This window comes from Mesocricetus auratus, unplaced genomic scaffold, assembly GCF_017639785.1.
Source record: "Mesocricetus auratus isolate SY011 unplaced genomic scaffold, BCM_Maur_2.0 Super-Scaffold_15014, whole genome shotgun sequence".
In the NCBI taxonomy this organism is placed as follows: domain Eukaryota; kingdom Metazoa; phylum Chordata; class Mammalia; order Rodentia; family Cricetidae; genus Mesocricetus; species Mesocricetus auratus.
Genome location: NW_024429186.1, coordinates 59,421,758 through 59,438,605, shown reverse-complemented (window position 1 = coordinate 59,438,605; position 16,848 = coordinate 59,421,758). Strand labels below are relative to the sequence as shown.

Sequence of the window (16,848 nt, the reverse complement as noted above, 5' to 3'; positions counted from 1 at the left end):
TCATTTTTACTGTTTATTTCAAAATGTTTTGGTGAGAATCCCCCATAGTAGAAATACCTCACATTAGTAGTTAAGAGCAGGTGTCATCTAAAACATGTTGACATTTTTTGTTGGCTTTAGCTACTGAAGTAGTCTCATTAGAGGATGCAGACTTACAAACAAGCTTCGGTTATGTCAAGACCAAAAAGCTATGTTTCTTTCTTTCTTTTTTCTTTCTTTCTTTCTGTCTGTATGTCTTTTCTTTTCTTTCTTCTTTTTTTGAGTGCATGTTAGTGGTTGAATGTTTGGAAATGCTAAGAATGTATTTTCATTTTGAAAGATTTTCTCTTTATTATAGACATTTTACTATTCTAGACAGTTGCTTTTATACTTAAAGATGCTACCTAACCCTAAGAATCTGGAGAACAGATTTATTTGCCTACATCCCTTTAAAGAATGGCGTAGGTAAGGGCTCAGGAGGCAAATACAGGCAACAGAGAGGGGTTCAGGGAGTGCATCCAACTTGTAACCTACCATAAAAATATCTTAGTAATAAAACTTGTCTTCAAAATGAACTATGTAAAGGAAATCAGTTTAATATAATATTATACATTCTATTTGTAATGAAAGACTTCCAATAGCATGATTTAAAAATAACCCACTTAAACCACCACACAAAATATAAAATAGATCTAGGAAAATAGACCCTAACTGGGTATTATTATTAAAGAAAACCAGCAAACTCACACTTTAACATAGCACTCACAAAATTAAACATTCTGAAAAGGCTGTGTTGGTATATTTACATTTTTCTTTTTTTTCCCTTTAAAATATGATTTAGGGAAAAGCAATTCCTTATAAAAAGCATTTAAAATTTGGCTTGTAACTCAGTCTTTGAATAATTCTCAGGAAATCAGCCATAGAACAATTTATTTTCAAGACTTTAAGTATTTGTAGACTTCTCAGAAAAATTAAGTGAGGTTTCATTGTGATGCAGCGTGAGTCCCACAGTTTGTGTAACACTTATGAACTGCATCTGACCTCTACCCTATTTCTACCTAACTTACATCCTCCATTGCTTCATGTTACTTTCCTTCTCACAGTGCTATGTCTGTGGCCCAAAGTGCCATGTCCTGCTGTCTAAAACTTTTTAAAACATCGGAACAGGCTGTCTTCCCCTCCTCATTGTCTGTCTAGCTTAGCTGACTGTCTTCTCTTCATGGGACTGCAGATCACATCTCTGTTACGTCGAGGGGAAAACACTTCTTAGTCCATCACCAGTTCTTCTGCAGCCACGCGTAGGTGTGTTCATACACCAGCAACATCACCCCACCACCTAGGAGAGAAGAGAGCTGCATCTCACCACCGTTCTGTGAGACAGGCGCTGACATGGCTCCCCACTTCTGCCCCAGGCCACCAAGGCCTTATCAGACTGGGGCTTTTGCAATCATCAGTTCTGGGGCCCTGATACACAGATAGAAACCAACAATTGTGGAAAATTCTCAGGGTAAAATCAAGACCATTTGTGTTTCCAAATACATTTTTTCCCCTATGAGTTTCTGCAACTTTCATCATTTCTCATCAGATTCTTTTTCAGGCACTTTCAGCTTTATAAAAAAGTAAACAAATAAAGACTTATTTAGTCATATAAAGGCATGTGACTTTTCTGTGAACAAAAACTTTCAGGTTCTTCACATCTAGGCAATAGATTTCTCTTTTTCAGACACAATTGGCATTGTCTTAGTTGCATTTAAGAAAGAATTCTCCAAGACTACTTTGACAGACAAGTCTGGCGTTTAAAGAGGATTGTCTTGTTTGGAAGTTGCTTTCTGAATATTTTAAAACTCTGCTTTGCAAACCTTAACAACACAAAGTTGGAAGCTAAGCATCATCATTCCACATGTCTGCCTCAAATATACACAGATTTGAACTTGAAAATTTGGAGGCAGAGTTGGGTGGCATGGGACCACCCCCCCCTTTTTTTTTCAGATGAGACTGTTGTGTAACTGGTTGTGAAGTGGTTTGCTGTTAGAGATACCAAAGGAACGTGATTCAGGAGAGTAAGCACAGAGGATGCTGGGCACCTGCACACCGGGACAGGCATTTGCCTAGCTAACATGGCCTGGTGTAGCAAACAGGATGTGTTCTGTAACTTGGAATGGCCTATGTGAAAAAAAAGTTACAAAGCCCAAATGTGGACAAATACTCAGAGCATGACTTAGAACAGTCTTGGATCCATGGGTGGAAGGTTGACTTCTCTTGGAAAGAAAAGAAACTTGATTTGGATCTTAGCTATTTTGCACACACTGCCATATGATTTAAAAACAAAAAATTCAACAGGCTGCACATGTTTGTGTAACCATAAACCAAAGATAATTATCTGCCTGTAATTTTCATTTTTAACCCATGGAGATACTCTTATTAAACTCCTTTCAGCTGGTAAAAGTCTCCTGGAATTCTAAAAATACAAACAAATGAACAAACAAACAAGAAGCCCTACAGAGGGTTGTTAGTGTGTGTGTGTAATCACTGCATTTGCTTTGACTAACTGTTCACAATGTAAAGCGTGTGCAGTACCCCAGAGAGAGAGAGAGAGAGAGAGAGAGAGAGAGAGAGGGAGAGAGAGAGAGAGAGAGAGAGAGAGAGGGAGGGAGAGAGAGGGAGAGAGAGAGAGGGAGAGAGAGAAGGAGGGAGGGAGGGACGGGGGAGAGAGAGAGAGAGAGAGGGAGGGAGAGAGAGGAGGAGAGAGAGAGGGAGAGAGAGAGAGAGAGGGAGGGAGGGAGGGAGGGACGGGGGGAGAGAGAGAGAGAGGGAGGGAGGGAGGGAGGGACGGGGGGGAGAGAGAGAGAGGGAGAGAGAGAGAGAGGGAGGGAGGGAGGGAGGGAGAGAGAGAGAGAGAGAGAGAGGGAGGGAGAGGGAGAGAGAGGGGGAGAGAGAGAGGGAGAGAGAGGGAGGGAGGGAGGGAGGGACGGGGGAGAGAGAGGGAGAGAGAGAGAGAGAGAGAGAGAGAGAGAGAGAGAGAGAGGGAGGGAGGGAGGGAGGGAGGGAGGGAGGGAGGGAGGGACGGAGGGAGAGAAAGACAGAGACCACTTTAGTTTTTAACCTGGTGAGATCTAGAATAGAAATCAAAGACTGACTCTTCTGTAGGCTGCACCTCACCGTTAGCCATGCTGCTAAAGCATTTCCAACAACAAGATGAAATGCCTCTCTAGAATGAAGGATGGGACATCTGGATGTTCCCCCACCTTGCCTGCCTGCTTTCCTTCCTCCTCTCTAGCCTTCTTCCACTCTCTCTAGTCCTCTCCCTTCCCCTCCCCATCACCTTCCTTACATGTCAAAGGTCAGGGCCTAGTGAACACTAGCTCTATGTTCTACCACTGAGCTACCCCCAGCCCCACGCTATCGTTACGTTTAATTTGTGAATTAAACTTAACACGCTAGGGTGAGGGTGGTGGTCAGAGGACAACTTCAGGCGTCTCTTCTCTCCCTGCCCTGTGCAGGCCCTGGAGGATACAACTCAGGAAGCATCTTTACCCATTGATCCATCTCTCTGGCCCCCATGTTCTTTTATGGTGTCTTCTTTTCTTTTCTCCCTTAAATATGATCGGCCTTAGCTCAAAAGCCCCGCCTTTGTCCTTGTAAATCCTCCCTAGGACTCACACATTTGAAATGCAGGAGAGGCCAGTGTTCATTCCCATAGGTGATGGGTTCTTCACAGTTTGGTTTAGGCAGGATGGTAACACAACCCTTTCCATTGCATTTAACACCAGAGTAGCTTAGGATACCTCATGCAGAAACATTTAAAAATCCAAGCAAACATTTGAAAGCCTCTAGCAGAACTGGGGGCCAGATTATTGAAGAGTGTTGGTTCAAGGTTTCAGGCAATTTCCATGTTAGCTCCATCCTCTCTGGATCTTCCTTCTGTCTCTGAGACAACTTACGGCTGGACCTGCGATTTTCACTAATACTAGGTCTACTCGGGTCTAGTGTTTGGTGAAGCTGGTTAGGGCTGGACCTGTGATTTCCACTAGTACTAGAGAGAAGAAACTATTCCAGAGAAGACTACCAGGATATCTAAGGAGGGGCATGGGATCTGGTTAAAAAAAATGTCCGTGCGGTTTAGAACATACGTTCATACTTAATCATAGGGTAGCTTGTAATCCAGGGCTATTTGCCCAGGCAGTTGAAGTCTTCAGCACACATTTTCTTATCTATTTACATAGAGGCAGCTGACTCTCCCTGTGGGAATGTCAAGCTTTTTTTTTTTTTGTCTCCTGTCCCCAAGCCAGGAGTCTTCACTACCAAACTGATTTGAGGCTGAGACAGTGAGTGCTTCATGCCATACAAGTGACTGGAATGACATTCAGGGAATTCTCAATGCTCAGGGGAGCAAGCCCTGGAGCCCAGGGGAGAGTTTCAGCAGATGGGTTTCTTCACAAAGTCCTCAACTCAGCCTGAAACCACTGTGTATGCCTTGGAGCTCACTCAGGCTTTGGCAGCTGTGGAGCTCTTCCTACTGACATGTGTTAGCGCTCATTGACCTCCAGAAAAGCCATAAGTAGTATTTATAAGCAAAAGTAGAGTGTTTCTAATGCGTGCTTTCAGTCTCTTGACACTGGTAACTTTATACCCTCACGTTTTCCCTCTCCTGGGATGGCAAACCTCTATGCTTCTGACCTACATAGGTAACAAAAGAAGCAGAACCATGACAATAAAGGGGAGGACAGAAATGGTAAGAGCATCTTACCTGGTCCAAGTCTCATGACCTTGGGAAGCAGGCCTTTATATAAGGCTAAGATCCTGTAACAGAAGAGAGAGAAAGGGGCACAACTCTTATTTAGGAAATAGGTAGTTAGACCCCAGAGTCACTGAGAGGCTCCTTTAGTGTTTGCAAAGAAACTACTTGAAATGACACCCATCCACAACCTGACAGTATCTGGCTAGGTATTTGCTGCAGCTAATTAGATGAAGGAAAAGAGTTAATCGGTTCTTTATTATAGGCTGTATCAGTCCTGACCAATCAGAAACACATCTTTCATCAGTGAGACGGTTCTTGCTTTCAAGGCAGTCATATATATGGGTAAAAATGACATTTGTAATTGAATTTAAAAGATCATAAGCTCAGGCTTCACATTAGGAAATACCATGCAGTTTAGATCGAAATAATGAAGCGCCACTTGTTTGCCTGAGAATATTGGTGGGAAGGGGAGAGAAGAGACAGAAACTAAAACTTAGAAAAAAGATCAGAAAAAATCAAATACTTAAAAATGCAAAAATCCAGATTTTCAGAATGCTCATATTAGATCTGACAGGTGAACACAATTAGACAAAATTTTCATTAGCTTTTCCAGGCAGAAGACAAGTTTCTGCCTGCATGTCAATAAGACATACAATGTACAATAGCATCCTATACATTGGCAGGGAGTTTACCTGAGTATTCTCAGGCAAACATTTAGTGTATTGTATAGTTGGACCTCTCTGCATGGTCACGGTGGTGGGAGAACACTGTGCCTGTGTCAACATCTCATTACTGTGGCCTTGCAAAACTTGTATATTCCACGGACCTCCTTAGACATAAGCCCAGCCTAGGAGAGACCAGCCTGGTCTACAGAGTGAGTTCTAGGAGAGCCTTCAAAGCCACAAAGGAAACCCTGTCTCATAAAACCAAAAAACAAAAACAAAAAACAACAACAACCCTTAGGGCTTGCACATTTATAGAAGCAACAATCTGTTACCCTTCTTCCTGGTAGATCGTCTTCATCGTTTTAAGGCACTTTCTGTACTTGATCTCTCCAGGAACTGGCTGGGGCCCTTGGATCCTAGTCTTGGCGACATCAAAGGGGATGTTAAAGATTGAGCCTATTGTCCCCGAGAGAAAACCAATTCCAAATTTTCTCAAAAACTCCAAGGTCGAATCCTAAAAGACAAGAATAAAACAACAGAAGGGAAGTGGACCCTCCTAAATTGGTTAAACACTGCAAAGCGACAAGTCCTCCAGCAGACCATTGTCCTCCCTCCTGGCACCATGGCCCTCCCGGCACCCCCCTGTTATTCCAGCCGAGCACATTAGGATTTCCTACGCTGGAACTTGTTTTCTTGACAATCCCATTGGCTATGTTTTTACACATGGTCTAAATTGCTGAAGTACACATTTCCTCACACAGGATTTATAAACACAGTTCATAAAGAAAGACTGGTACGGCATCTGGGGATGATTTGTATAATTGGGCTTCACAATGTACTTAGTATTACTGTATCAAAACAGGAGAAATCCAAGCACACTATTAGCTAATTGGCCAGAATATTTTACAAATGACAGCAACTTCCACCATGAAGCCTACTAAAACGCTCATGTGTGCGGACCCCAAATGTTAAATTAAATCAAGGCTACTCTCGGTCTGCTGCTATTCCCCTCCAGGTTTTTTGCATTTATTTTCCCGTGTAGCTTGATCCACTGTACTGAGAGGTGCTAGCTTCCTGTTATTAACAAACCGACTTGGGGCGGCTGCAAAACAGCCTGTGACATTCTGGGCATTAGAAACAGTAGTAAGTCACTGGGCTAATTGGCTGAAGAATTTACAACTCATTGTTCCCGAATCTTACTCTTCCTTCATGGAAGAGAAGAAAAGAAGAGAAGGGTAGGGAAGAGACTGAGGGAGGAGGGGGGACGGGAACTAGGGAACTACTTCTCTTTTTCCATGTGAATGTAGGCCCTTCACATGGGTCTGACTTGACTTTCCCATCCTCATTGCTTTGCTTTCTGACATCAAAGTATTTAATTAGGTCTTATGTGGGAGTCGCTTTCCTTGGGTCTATTTTTGTGCCCAGAGAGCTTGTATTATGCTTTGTTATAATGAATTTTCTGGGAAATTCTCATTATGTTTGCAGCCTCAGTGTTTGCCCTAAAAGGAAACTGTGTCACATATTATGAGCAGCTAACTCTGACAATCTCCCTATGTCACTTTCCTTTGACTCTTTTCACCAATATTTCAGAGACATTGTCATCCAGGAAGAGCACAAGGTTATTTGACTACACTTTTTCTTTGAAAATCTAGAAGAACTAGTGTGTGTGTGTGTGTGTGTGTGTGTGTGTACAAGCACATGTGCACGCGCACGCACACACACACACACACACACACGCACACGCACACGCACATCCATACTTGACTAAGAAAATGAGGGGTGGGAGGGTGAGGATGAATACATTCTTATATTGATGCCTGAGCACTACATGACTCTAGTTTCTACAGAAGAAGAAAACTTCTGGGGGCCCCTAAATTCTCAACTAAACCAGGAGGCACAATCACTGAGACTCCTATGAGGTTAAATATAAAAAGCACGAGCAAGGGATTTGCTAATAATTTTTGGACCGGGGCCATACAGGTGCCAGGGAGGTTTAAAGGGATTTAAAAATCAACAGGGTGTTTCTAGAGGAGAAACAATGCAGTGACTGCAGAACGACTGAGGTGTGTTTAAATCATTCTCCATCCTTAGTTTTTCTCTTTTACAAGGAGAGAAAAATGCCTCATGCTGCCCTTCCGCATAACTGCACAGAAGCAGGACCTGGGCTCCAGAGGGGGCACGTTTAGCACCTGCTCACGTTGTCTGACCGTGGACGAGTCATTGACCCCCCTAGAGCACAGTGCACAAAGGGCAGTTTTTAGCATCCACATCTTTCATGCACTATGTCATTTCTTTTAGAAGTGGTGGTAAATGCCAAAGTGTTCTGAGTGCTGTATAAAACTGGCAGAAAGTGGAGAGTCTTAGAATGAACCATTTCTCTCTCTCCCTCTCTTTTTTTCTTTCCTTCTTTCTTTAAATATTATACATTTGTTTGTGTGTGCACTGGCAGTTGTGTGGAGGTCAGAGGACAACTTCCAAGATTTGGTTCTCTCCTTCCACTATGTGGCTTCCATGTATGGAGTTCAGGGGCAAGTGCTTGGGCACAAGTGTTTTCCCCCTGACCCATCTTGGCATCCCCAAGAACCATGCTTTCTGAAGACATAAAACATCATGTAAAAAGATGCACTTGTAGTGTCCCTGTGGCAAAGCTGAAATCTGTTTGTCTCCCTATTCTGGATGACAGCAAAAATGATGATCTGTGTGCACAGCTGTCTGGGAAGGTCAGGGGAACCTCGTTTACCATCTAGTCTCTCCTATCTCCTCATCTGTTTGCCAAGGACTAGGGTTGTATTGGAAGGTAATCTAAGACACTAGCAAGGCTCTCTGTGCTTGAGACACTGTGGGAGTCTAAGACCACTGAGCCCTCCAGACCAGCAGTGTGTGTATTGACATGAGCACATGTCAAACCCATGTTTTTGTATATTCCCTGGAATAACAGTAAGACCCACAGTAGCTCCTAATCACAGCTGTGAAGTCTGGGTCCTGCTTCAGGCCCATCTCAATTTCCTAGGTCAGCCTCCTTCCTCGTTGGAAAGAAGACTGGAAATGGTATTACACGGGGCTGGTGCAATGGCCCAGCAGGTAGAGGTTCTTGCCCACACACAAACCTGACACTTTGGGTTTGAACTCTGGATGTCACAAGGAGAGAACTGACTCCTGAGAGTTGATCTCTCACCTACACACACACACACACACACACACACACACACACACCAAATAAATAAATAAACAAACAAACAAACAAATAAATATGAAAGCTATTAAAACCCATGATGGAAAACAGTGAGTTTGCTGCCTTTTTAGACAAAATGGAGGGTCAGTCACAATATCCCTCATCAACTGGTTTCTTAATCCATGGCCATCTGCTTTGTGCTGATTAATCTAGGTTAGGGTTGGTGGGCCACAGCCAACACTCTCACCCTGCCTTTGATGCCTTCACTATACCACCATCCACAAGCAGCTTCTGGATATCTTCATCAGGAACTTTTCTTCTCTATTCCTGAGACACTGTCTCAACCACAACCACCACTCTTACCCATTTTGTATGTTGTTCATTCTTGCACACATCTAACTTCCACAACAGATTGTGAGCCCACAAAGTGTACAAACGTGCAGTACACTTCTTGGCTGTCCTCCCCAGAAGTGCTATGCACACACCTGTGCAGATACATAAAATAAACAGGTAAACGCATTTTTTTTGGTTTTTCGAGACAGGGTTTCCCTGTATTGTTTTGGAGGCTATCGGCCCAGCCCAGCCTCAAACTCACAGAGATCCGCCTGCCTCTGCCTCCCGAGTGCTGGGATTTAGGCGTGCTCCACCACCGCCCGGCTAAACGCAATTTAAAAAGCATGAGGATTGTTGTAAGTAGAACTCTAGAGAAAGACAAGAGAAAGGGAGGAAGGGAAGGAGGCAGGTGGCAGAGGGAAACAGAGTGGGGGAGGTGGGGGAAGGAATAGGGAGAATGATGGAGACAGGAAACCCCACTTGTGTTGTGGTTGTGGCCAGAAATCCACAAAGAGGCCATCCATCACATCACACCTCTCCTTTGCATTCTGGTAAATTCTTTGTGGCTACATTAAAACATTTCCCTCCAAAGTTTTTCTTAGGGTTATGGACTCTGCCTACCCAGGACTAATGGATGGCATAGATAACAATCCCCAGTACAACACTGCTGAGCCTATGTTAAACGCTGCAATGGACAACCTCCTCATAGTCTCAGGGCAAGGCCAGTGATGACGATATAGACAGAGCCCAATCTTAGTCTTTGAGTGTGGAGATCCCTGTAAGACAGTCGTAAGGTAGGGTAAGTTTGCATTGTATTTTGTAGTTACTTAAGAGGCAAGTAGAGGCATGGGGTAGAGACTATGGGCCATTACTTTTTACTGGTACAACTGGGAAATAAGGTTCTGTTTTGTTTTTGAGACAGGGTTTCTCTGTGTAGATCTAGCCATCCTGAAACTTGCTCTGTAGACGAGGCTGGTCTTGAACTCAGAGATTCACCTGCCTCTGACTCCTGGGTGCTGGGATTAAAGGCATGTGTCATCACACCTGGCAAAATAGGGGGTTCTTAATTTAAGAACCCGAGAAAGAGGATACACAGAAGTTTGCTTCATTGAACTCAAGTGAGCTTTGGGAGATGTAGTTTAGAGAGGGCCAGGGCCCATGTGAAGCCAAGTGCACAGGGATAAAGAAAAATCAAGCTGAATGGAGCTCCCTGACTCAGGAGGGAGTCAAGATTGTCTATAGCTTCTACCCAAACCTCCACTAAATTTTCAGCTTCTTTTGCAAGATCCTGGACCCCAATCCAACTATGAAGGTGAATAAATCCAGAGAGGAATGGGGTGGGTGTGTAGCCAATTATCCACGTACCATGATCATACTAAAGTGGGGTGTGAGCAGAGTACAGAGAGAAATGTGTGGCAAGGAGAGGGAAGTTACTCCTGGAATTTCCCTACTGAAATCCTGTGATATAGTCTTTAGCTTTTGTCTCTGAAATGCATGATCACTGTGAAGTCAATGCAGATACGTTGTTACTGCCAATCACCATGTTTTACCTGAATGGCTAGTCCCTTAAGACTCTTACCACCTGGATTTTCAGTTATTACTTTTCTATTAGTTTATTTTAAAAACTGGAGGTCGAGGAAAGCTGATGAGATACTGTGTGGCAGGCACTGGGGTGTTTCCTATATATTAGAGCCTCAGAACATTACTGAGGAGGTGAGGTTTCTGACACTTATGGAAGGTTCCCGACTTTCCTAAGTGGATAAATCCAAATGATCCCAAAGGACCCAAAGGATTCTCTTACTGAGAAATGAAGAACTCAATATATTGAGGATCTTTGAGACTGTTTTGGCTTAGCCAGCAATATTAGCAACGTGTGTCCTTATGTATCAGGATATACACAAGTCAACCTTCAAGAGCATCACATCTCAGACCAAGAAAAAAACTCAAGTTGAAGAAGTAGAATCACGGTATTATGAAACCATTAGTGAGTCCACAATTTCACCTGCTTAAATCAAATAGTCAGGACAGCATCTAAATTATGTAAATAAACACTCAAATGGATGAAAAAGCTATCATTGTTTTATTTTATTTTATTTTTTAGTTTCTCTGTTTTGATTTTCAGGGTTTTATTTGTTTTTTTCTGTTTTTTTTTGAGAGAGGAGAGAGGAGAAGAATGGAGGGAACTTGAAGTTGTGTGGGTAGAGATGTGGGCGACGATCTGGGAGGAATGAGGGGAAGGGAAACAATGCCATCAAAATATGGCATATGAAAACTGTTTTGAATAAAAAATGTCTAACAGGCTTCCACAATTTGTCACAAATTAGGGATTAGGAAACTTCCCCTGTACTTTCTTGTTTGTTTTTTGAGACAGGATTTCTTTGTGTAGTCCTGGCTGTCCTGAAACTCACTCTGTAGACCAGACTGGGCTCAATTAACGATTCATCTGCCTCTGACTCCTGGGTGCTAGGATTAAAGGCATGGGCCACCACCACCTGTCACTTGCACTGTTCTTTGTATACATTCCTCACCCATAAACCCCAATCAATGTATTCCAAGTATTTACTCAATTGCAAGGACTAGCAACTATCATTATTCTGATAATTTACCACAATTTAAAAAACATCATTGCAGTAGTCTTTCTTCCACATATTTAACGTAGGTATTTTATAATATTTACTGATAAGAAGCATTATTTTTTCTTCTAGAGATTTTTTTAAAAAAGTATTTTCAGATTTTTCTCACAAATGTAGCATAACTGTCCTGGGGTCGAGCACCCTGAAGATAAGCAAATGCTACCCATATTGACCTTAGTCTTCACAGCAATAGGGGATACAACATGAGAGAAAAATACTCTTTCCTGTAGTGCTGGGTCCCAGTGCTTCATGAATGAAAGCAAGTGCTCTGACCTAAATCCCCAGCCTATATAGGCTATTTTTTGATTATTTAATTTGCTAATGTTAGCATTCCACTTCACAGACAAGGACACCAACACAGAGACAGTATGTGACCTGTCAAAGACACACAGCTAAATAGTAAGTACCAGTATTGAGAATTAACACCAAGATCTTTTACATGAACTCATGGCTGTATCTATCACACTTATATCCTGGGGTGAGTGCAGAGTGGAAGAATGCGTTTACCATCCCATCTTCCTTGAAACCAGCGAGTTGCTTTGACAAAACAGCTCACTATAGAGTCTCCATGACTTGAGAGACACTAATAAGTGATTCCAAGGCATTGGTAGCTGTGATATTCTACAACCTATGAAAATTTCACAAAAGGAGTCAATAGAACTGTGACCTATAAATCAACGCAGTTAATGAGCAAAACATGACCTATTTGCCATTAATGTAACCATCTAATTCACACTGTATAGTCGACAGCTCAAGGCACAGCAGCAGTCTAAGGCGATGGCACTGGATCAACGACACAGAGTTAAAGTATCTGAATGAAAGGAGTCATCCCCTCACCCCTTTCCCTTCTCTAACACGGGCTCTGATGCCCTGGGCAGTAACAGGCCAGCTGGCTGCTGGCTTGATAACCAGGGAACCACTGCCCATCTCACAGACCTTTGTGATTAGGTTCTGGCGGCTTTAAGAAGACATTCTACTCAGAGTTCTGCCAGGAGGAGGGGTTAAGGAAGATGGGAGAGCAGGAACATTTTACTAGTGAGGACTGGGGGTGGTGAGGGAGATAGGAGGAAGTCTGCTGCTTTCCAAAAAGCAGTGTTGAGCAGAGCACAGCAGAGTGGCTTTTCATTTAAGGGACTCGGTCCTGAAACCTTGTCTGAGAGTCTTCCCACCCATGTCATCTTATGTTACCTTTCTCTGCTCCTCACAGTTGCCACCATTTAATTTCTGTTGGTAACACATCAAGCAAAGCGGCCCTATGAGAAGTCATGTGACTTTTGAGGATCACAAAAGTGCTTCTTTGAAGAACTTAATTTTATATGCAGTTTATGACTTGCTATTTGGAAGCAATAGCTGAAGGATGCTATGATGTAGGCTTTCATTTCTTCGAGGCTGTAGTAAACATAAATTTCTTAATTTAGTCAATTGCACATGTTGAAGATGACTTGATATAATCTGAAGCTGTTGATTTCCATAAAATCACACATATGCCAACGTCTTGATGTAAAGCAACAGACTTCCCCCCTTCTTTTTTCAATTCCCTTCTCCAACAAATCCTTCCATAATCCATCTCTGTATGATTTCTATGTATTAAAAAAGGATATTAGATGTGAATCTTTAGATTTGTGTATTTAAATTGGTAGAAGTCAGGAAACAGGAAAGGGGCAATGATGGCAGATCTCAGGGGAAGGGGGAAGAGCAAAGGTAGTATAAAATGGGAAAGGAAATAATAGAACAGGAATGACTAAATGGAGTAGGGTCTGGGAGGGAGGATGGGGAGGGATAGCCAATATTTAAGACTTTTGAAAATGTTATTTAAAATCTATTGTTAGTAGAAGTTTTCTAAAACACAAATGGAATTTAAGTGGAGTTATTCTATAATAGGTGACAATCTACACCAGACATCATAGGCTATCAAACAAAAATCCAACTAATAGGCATGGATTATTTCTTTTTAAGTTGTGGGTCAGTTCCGATCCATGGGAGAAAGCATCACCCATTATTGCCATTGTTCTTGGTTACCCTCCAAAACTTGGTTGTAAGACTCTATTTCTGAAGAGACCCATGGTAGTTTGAATTTAATTGGCTCCCATAAGCTAATAGGGAGTGGCACTATTAGAGGTGTGACTTTGTTGGAGTAGGTGTGGACTTGTTGGAGGAAGTATGCTTTGAGTCTCCTTTGCTCAAGCTACACTCAGTGTGACACTCAATTCACTTCCCGTTGTCTGCTGATGAAGATACAGGACTCTCAGCTCCATCTCCATCACCATGCCTGTATGCACACTACCATGCCATACTATGATAATAATGAACCAAAGCTCTGAAAATAGAAGCCACCCCAGTTAAATGGACCTAATCAACCATTATTTTATAATTGGATTTAAACCAACCATCAAGATGCAACTCATGCCTGGTACCATTAACTGGAGAAAAAAACCCTAAAAATCAAAAACAAACAAACAACAACAGGGCTATTTAGGTCAGAGATGCTAGCAAAAATCTATTATTATTTTTCTGCCAAAGTAATAAACTTCTCCAAAAATTCCTTTTTGTACCTATATATTAATGCATCATTCAGCCTTCACCAGAAAAGATGTTTTGTACAGTACATGGTTATTCCTACGAGATCCATAACTGGTTAGTGTATAGAGAATAAGAGACTATGAAATGCTAAGGTATGAATGGGATATCTCTATCATATCCCCTCCCTGCAAGGCTCAGGGGTGATTGCCAAAGAAGGGACAGAAAGATGATAAGAACCAGAGGCAGTGGATGACTTCAGCAAAAACATTTACTGGACATGACAGTGCCATTATAGACTCATAAACTCATAATGGCTATGACTGCTTGCTTGCACAAGACCCACACAGGACAATGCCAACCAAAATTCCAGTATGAATGGAGTTCTACCCTTATTGAGGAGCTACTGGCAACTGATTGCTTCTGGAAGAGGGAGAGTTAGATTTTGTCAGGGATGTGTCTTCTGAGAGGCTACCAAGATGGTGTACATCCATGAAGACACAGGTAGAACTAACTGGACTCAGTGGGTTTTTAAAAAAATTACTCCTAGCTCTTATCAAAGAACCTTCCCTTTGTAGTTGATGGGGACCATTATGGAAGAATCACACTGGTCAAAACGCAGTGACGCTGGGGTGCCCAACCTCAACGGATACACCTAAAACATGACTTTTTTAAAAAAAGATTTATTTATTTATTGTGAATACAACATCCTGCCTCCATGTATGTCTGCACATACCAGAAGAGGGCACCAGATCTCATTACAGATGGTTGTGAGCCACCATGTGGTTGCTGGGAATTGAACTCAGGACCTCTGGAAGAGCAGTCAGTGCTCTTAACCTCTGAGCCATCTCTCCAGCCCTAAAACATGACTCTTAAGACTCAAAGAGCATCAGGGAGGAAGGGCCAGAAATATTTTAAGGACCTGGGGACCAGGAAGTCTGCTGTAAGATTGTGTCTTCCAAAAATGGCAGGGAAGCTACACTCATTATCCATGCCCCCCATGTGTCTGGCTACATAAGACCTGAAAAATGCCAATGCCAATAGACATGCTGATATGGAAGGATGAAATCTCACATGCTTAGACAGAGAACTACAGGCAACCAGTAAAGCTGAAAGAGACAGAATTAGCCTTTCCCAGGGATGAATGCCTATCCAATACCAAATGGTCAGTCCTGAAATCATATACACACAAGCAATGATAAACAGACTCAATGGGTTTGATATATATATATATATTTATGCTTATATAGATGTAACAATGTTAAAAAAGAGAAAAAGATAATCAACTTTCAAGGGAATAAAGGGAGACATGGGAGAAGTTGGAGGATGGCCTGGTAGGGGTTGAAAGGAGGAAAGGGAGGGGAAAAGTTAAGCAATTTTATTTTAATAAAATTTAAAAAAGTACTCATGAAGTTTGGAGGAAAAAGCAGTGAGGGTAGAATAGAGAAGGAATTTGTGGGGGAGGAAAGGAAGTTGGATTTGATAAAAAAAAAGGCATCATATACCTGTACAAAATTTCAAAATGATAGTAAAAAGAAAGATATATGTTCAGATCATATGTATTCGTATGTGTTTAACTCTGACACAGACAAGTTGAAAACACCTTATAATGGGAAGAGAAAGCCTAGACAGAGGACCACACCCATTGGGAAGGTAGCTGAGGAATTACAAATATAATCCAAACAAAGAAGACCCAAGGGCTGGTGTAACCACACATTTGAAGAGGTATACAGAAAAATGGCTAGAGCATGGGCCTTTGGTTGTCTAGATTCAAGTCTAATAGAGGTTTGTAGAAATGTGCCCTATACTCTTTGGGAGAGCATTCTTTGGAAACTTTTAAGCGAAAGCGATATGCCATGTCACATTCATCTTCATATATACCAGGCTAGGCCCATCATAGCTGTTTAATCCATGCCTTAGCTCTCCTATATGAAGGCATAGTAAACAAAAGACCACAGGTTCAGAAGCAAATCACAAGGAGGTACATATATACACACTGGTTAAGCACCTGGTCACAACCACAAGGCAAATAATGGCAGCTCATCATTGCCTTTCCCACAGCTGTCAGTGGAGGCCATGGAAATAATGTGGCGTGTTGAAATCACAGTTGTCTCCTGGTAACTGGATGAGGAGCAAGCAGCCTGTGTAAGAGAACTATACTCCTTTTTGTAGACGGGATTTGTATTGTATATGTTGTTAGTCTTCATGGGTTCAAGTCGACAGGGAGTAGTTAGTGTCCCATCACCCTTTCAATCTTTCTAGCCTTGGCTCTTCTTTGTTGTTTTGTTCAAACACTCGGGCAAAAGCATTTTCCCTAATGTCATGGCATCATGCTATTTTTGTCCTCAGTGAAAATACCTGCTATTGAAGCTTAATTAAAAAAATACAGTTGTTTCCACTTGACAGCTATCAGAAGAATCTATTAGAGTGTTTGTTTTCTCTTCATGTGAGATAAGTTGGGGGAAATGCTAGCTCCTCACTCCACAAAAGGTCATGAAACTAAACCGAGATGGTTCAATTGATAAGCATTCTTTAAGGCATGTGGAGTATTCCCAAGATTCTATCCTTGCAGGGCTCTGGCTTTTGGAAGGAAATCAAAGTCTTGTTAAGAGCTCCACGTCTAAATGTAGCCATTCAGAAAATAGCCATGAAAATTCCTTCCCCCTGCTAAGCTATCTGCTCTTTAAAGTGTTCTGAAATGTAAAATAATTTTCAAGGCCTTAGCCACTTAACTCAAATCACAAAATGTACAAAACGTCAAAATGATTTATGATTTAAGCATAACAGTTATCACTTGATTGCTCCATGTAA

General features: G+C 42.1%; 1 protein-coding gene across 1 annotated transcript in view; it reads right to left on the bottom strand.

Annotated features, from left to right (window-relative positions):
• The window catches only part of Slc25a21 (solute carrier family 25 member 21), a 496,301-nt gene continuing 479,453 nt past the window's right edge, over nt 1-16,848 (bottom strand). Inside the window, exons 8-10 of the mRNA XM_040743058.1 lie at nt 5,715-5,896; nt 4,727-4,779; nt 1-1,315 (exon numbers count right to left, since the gene is read on the bottom strand). Coding sequence (XP_040598992.1) covers nt 1,254-1,315; nt 4,727-4,779; nt 5,715-5,896 — 297 coding nt within the window. The 3' untranslated portion in view covers nt 1-1,253. The remainder of the gene's footprint in view (nt 1,316-4,726; nt 4,780-5,714; nt 5,897-16,848) is intronic.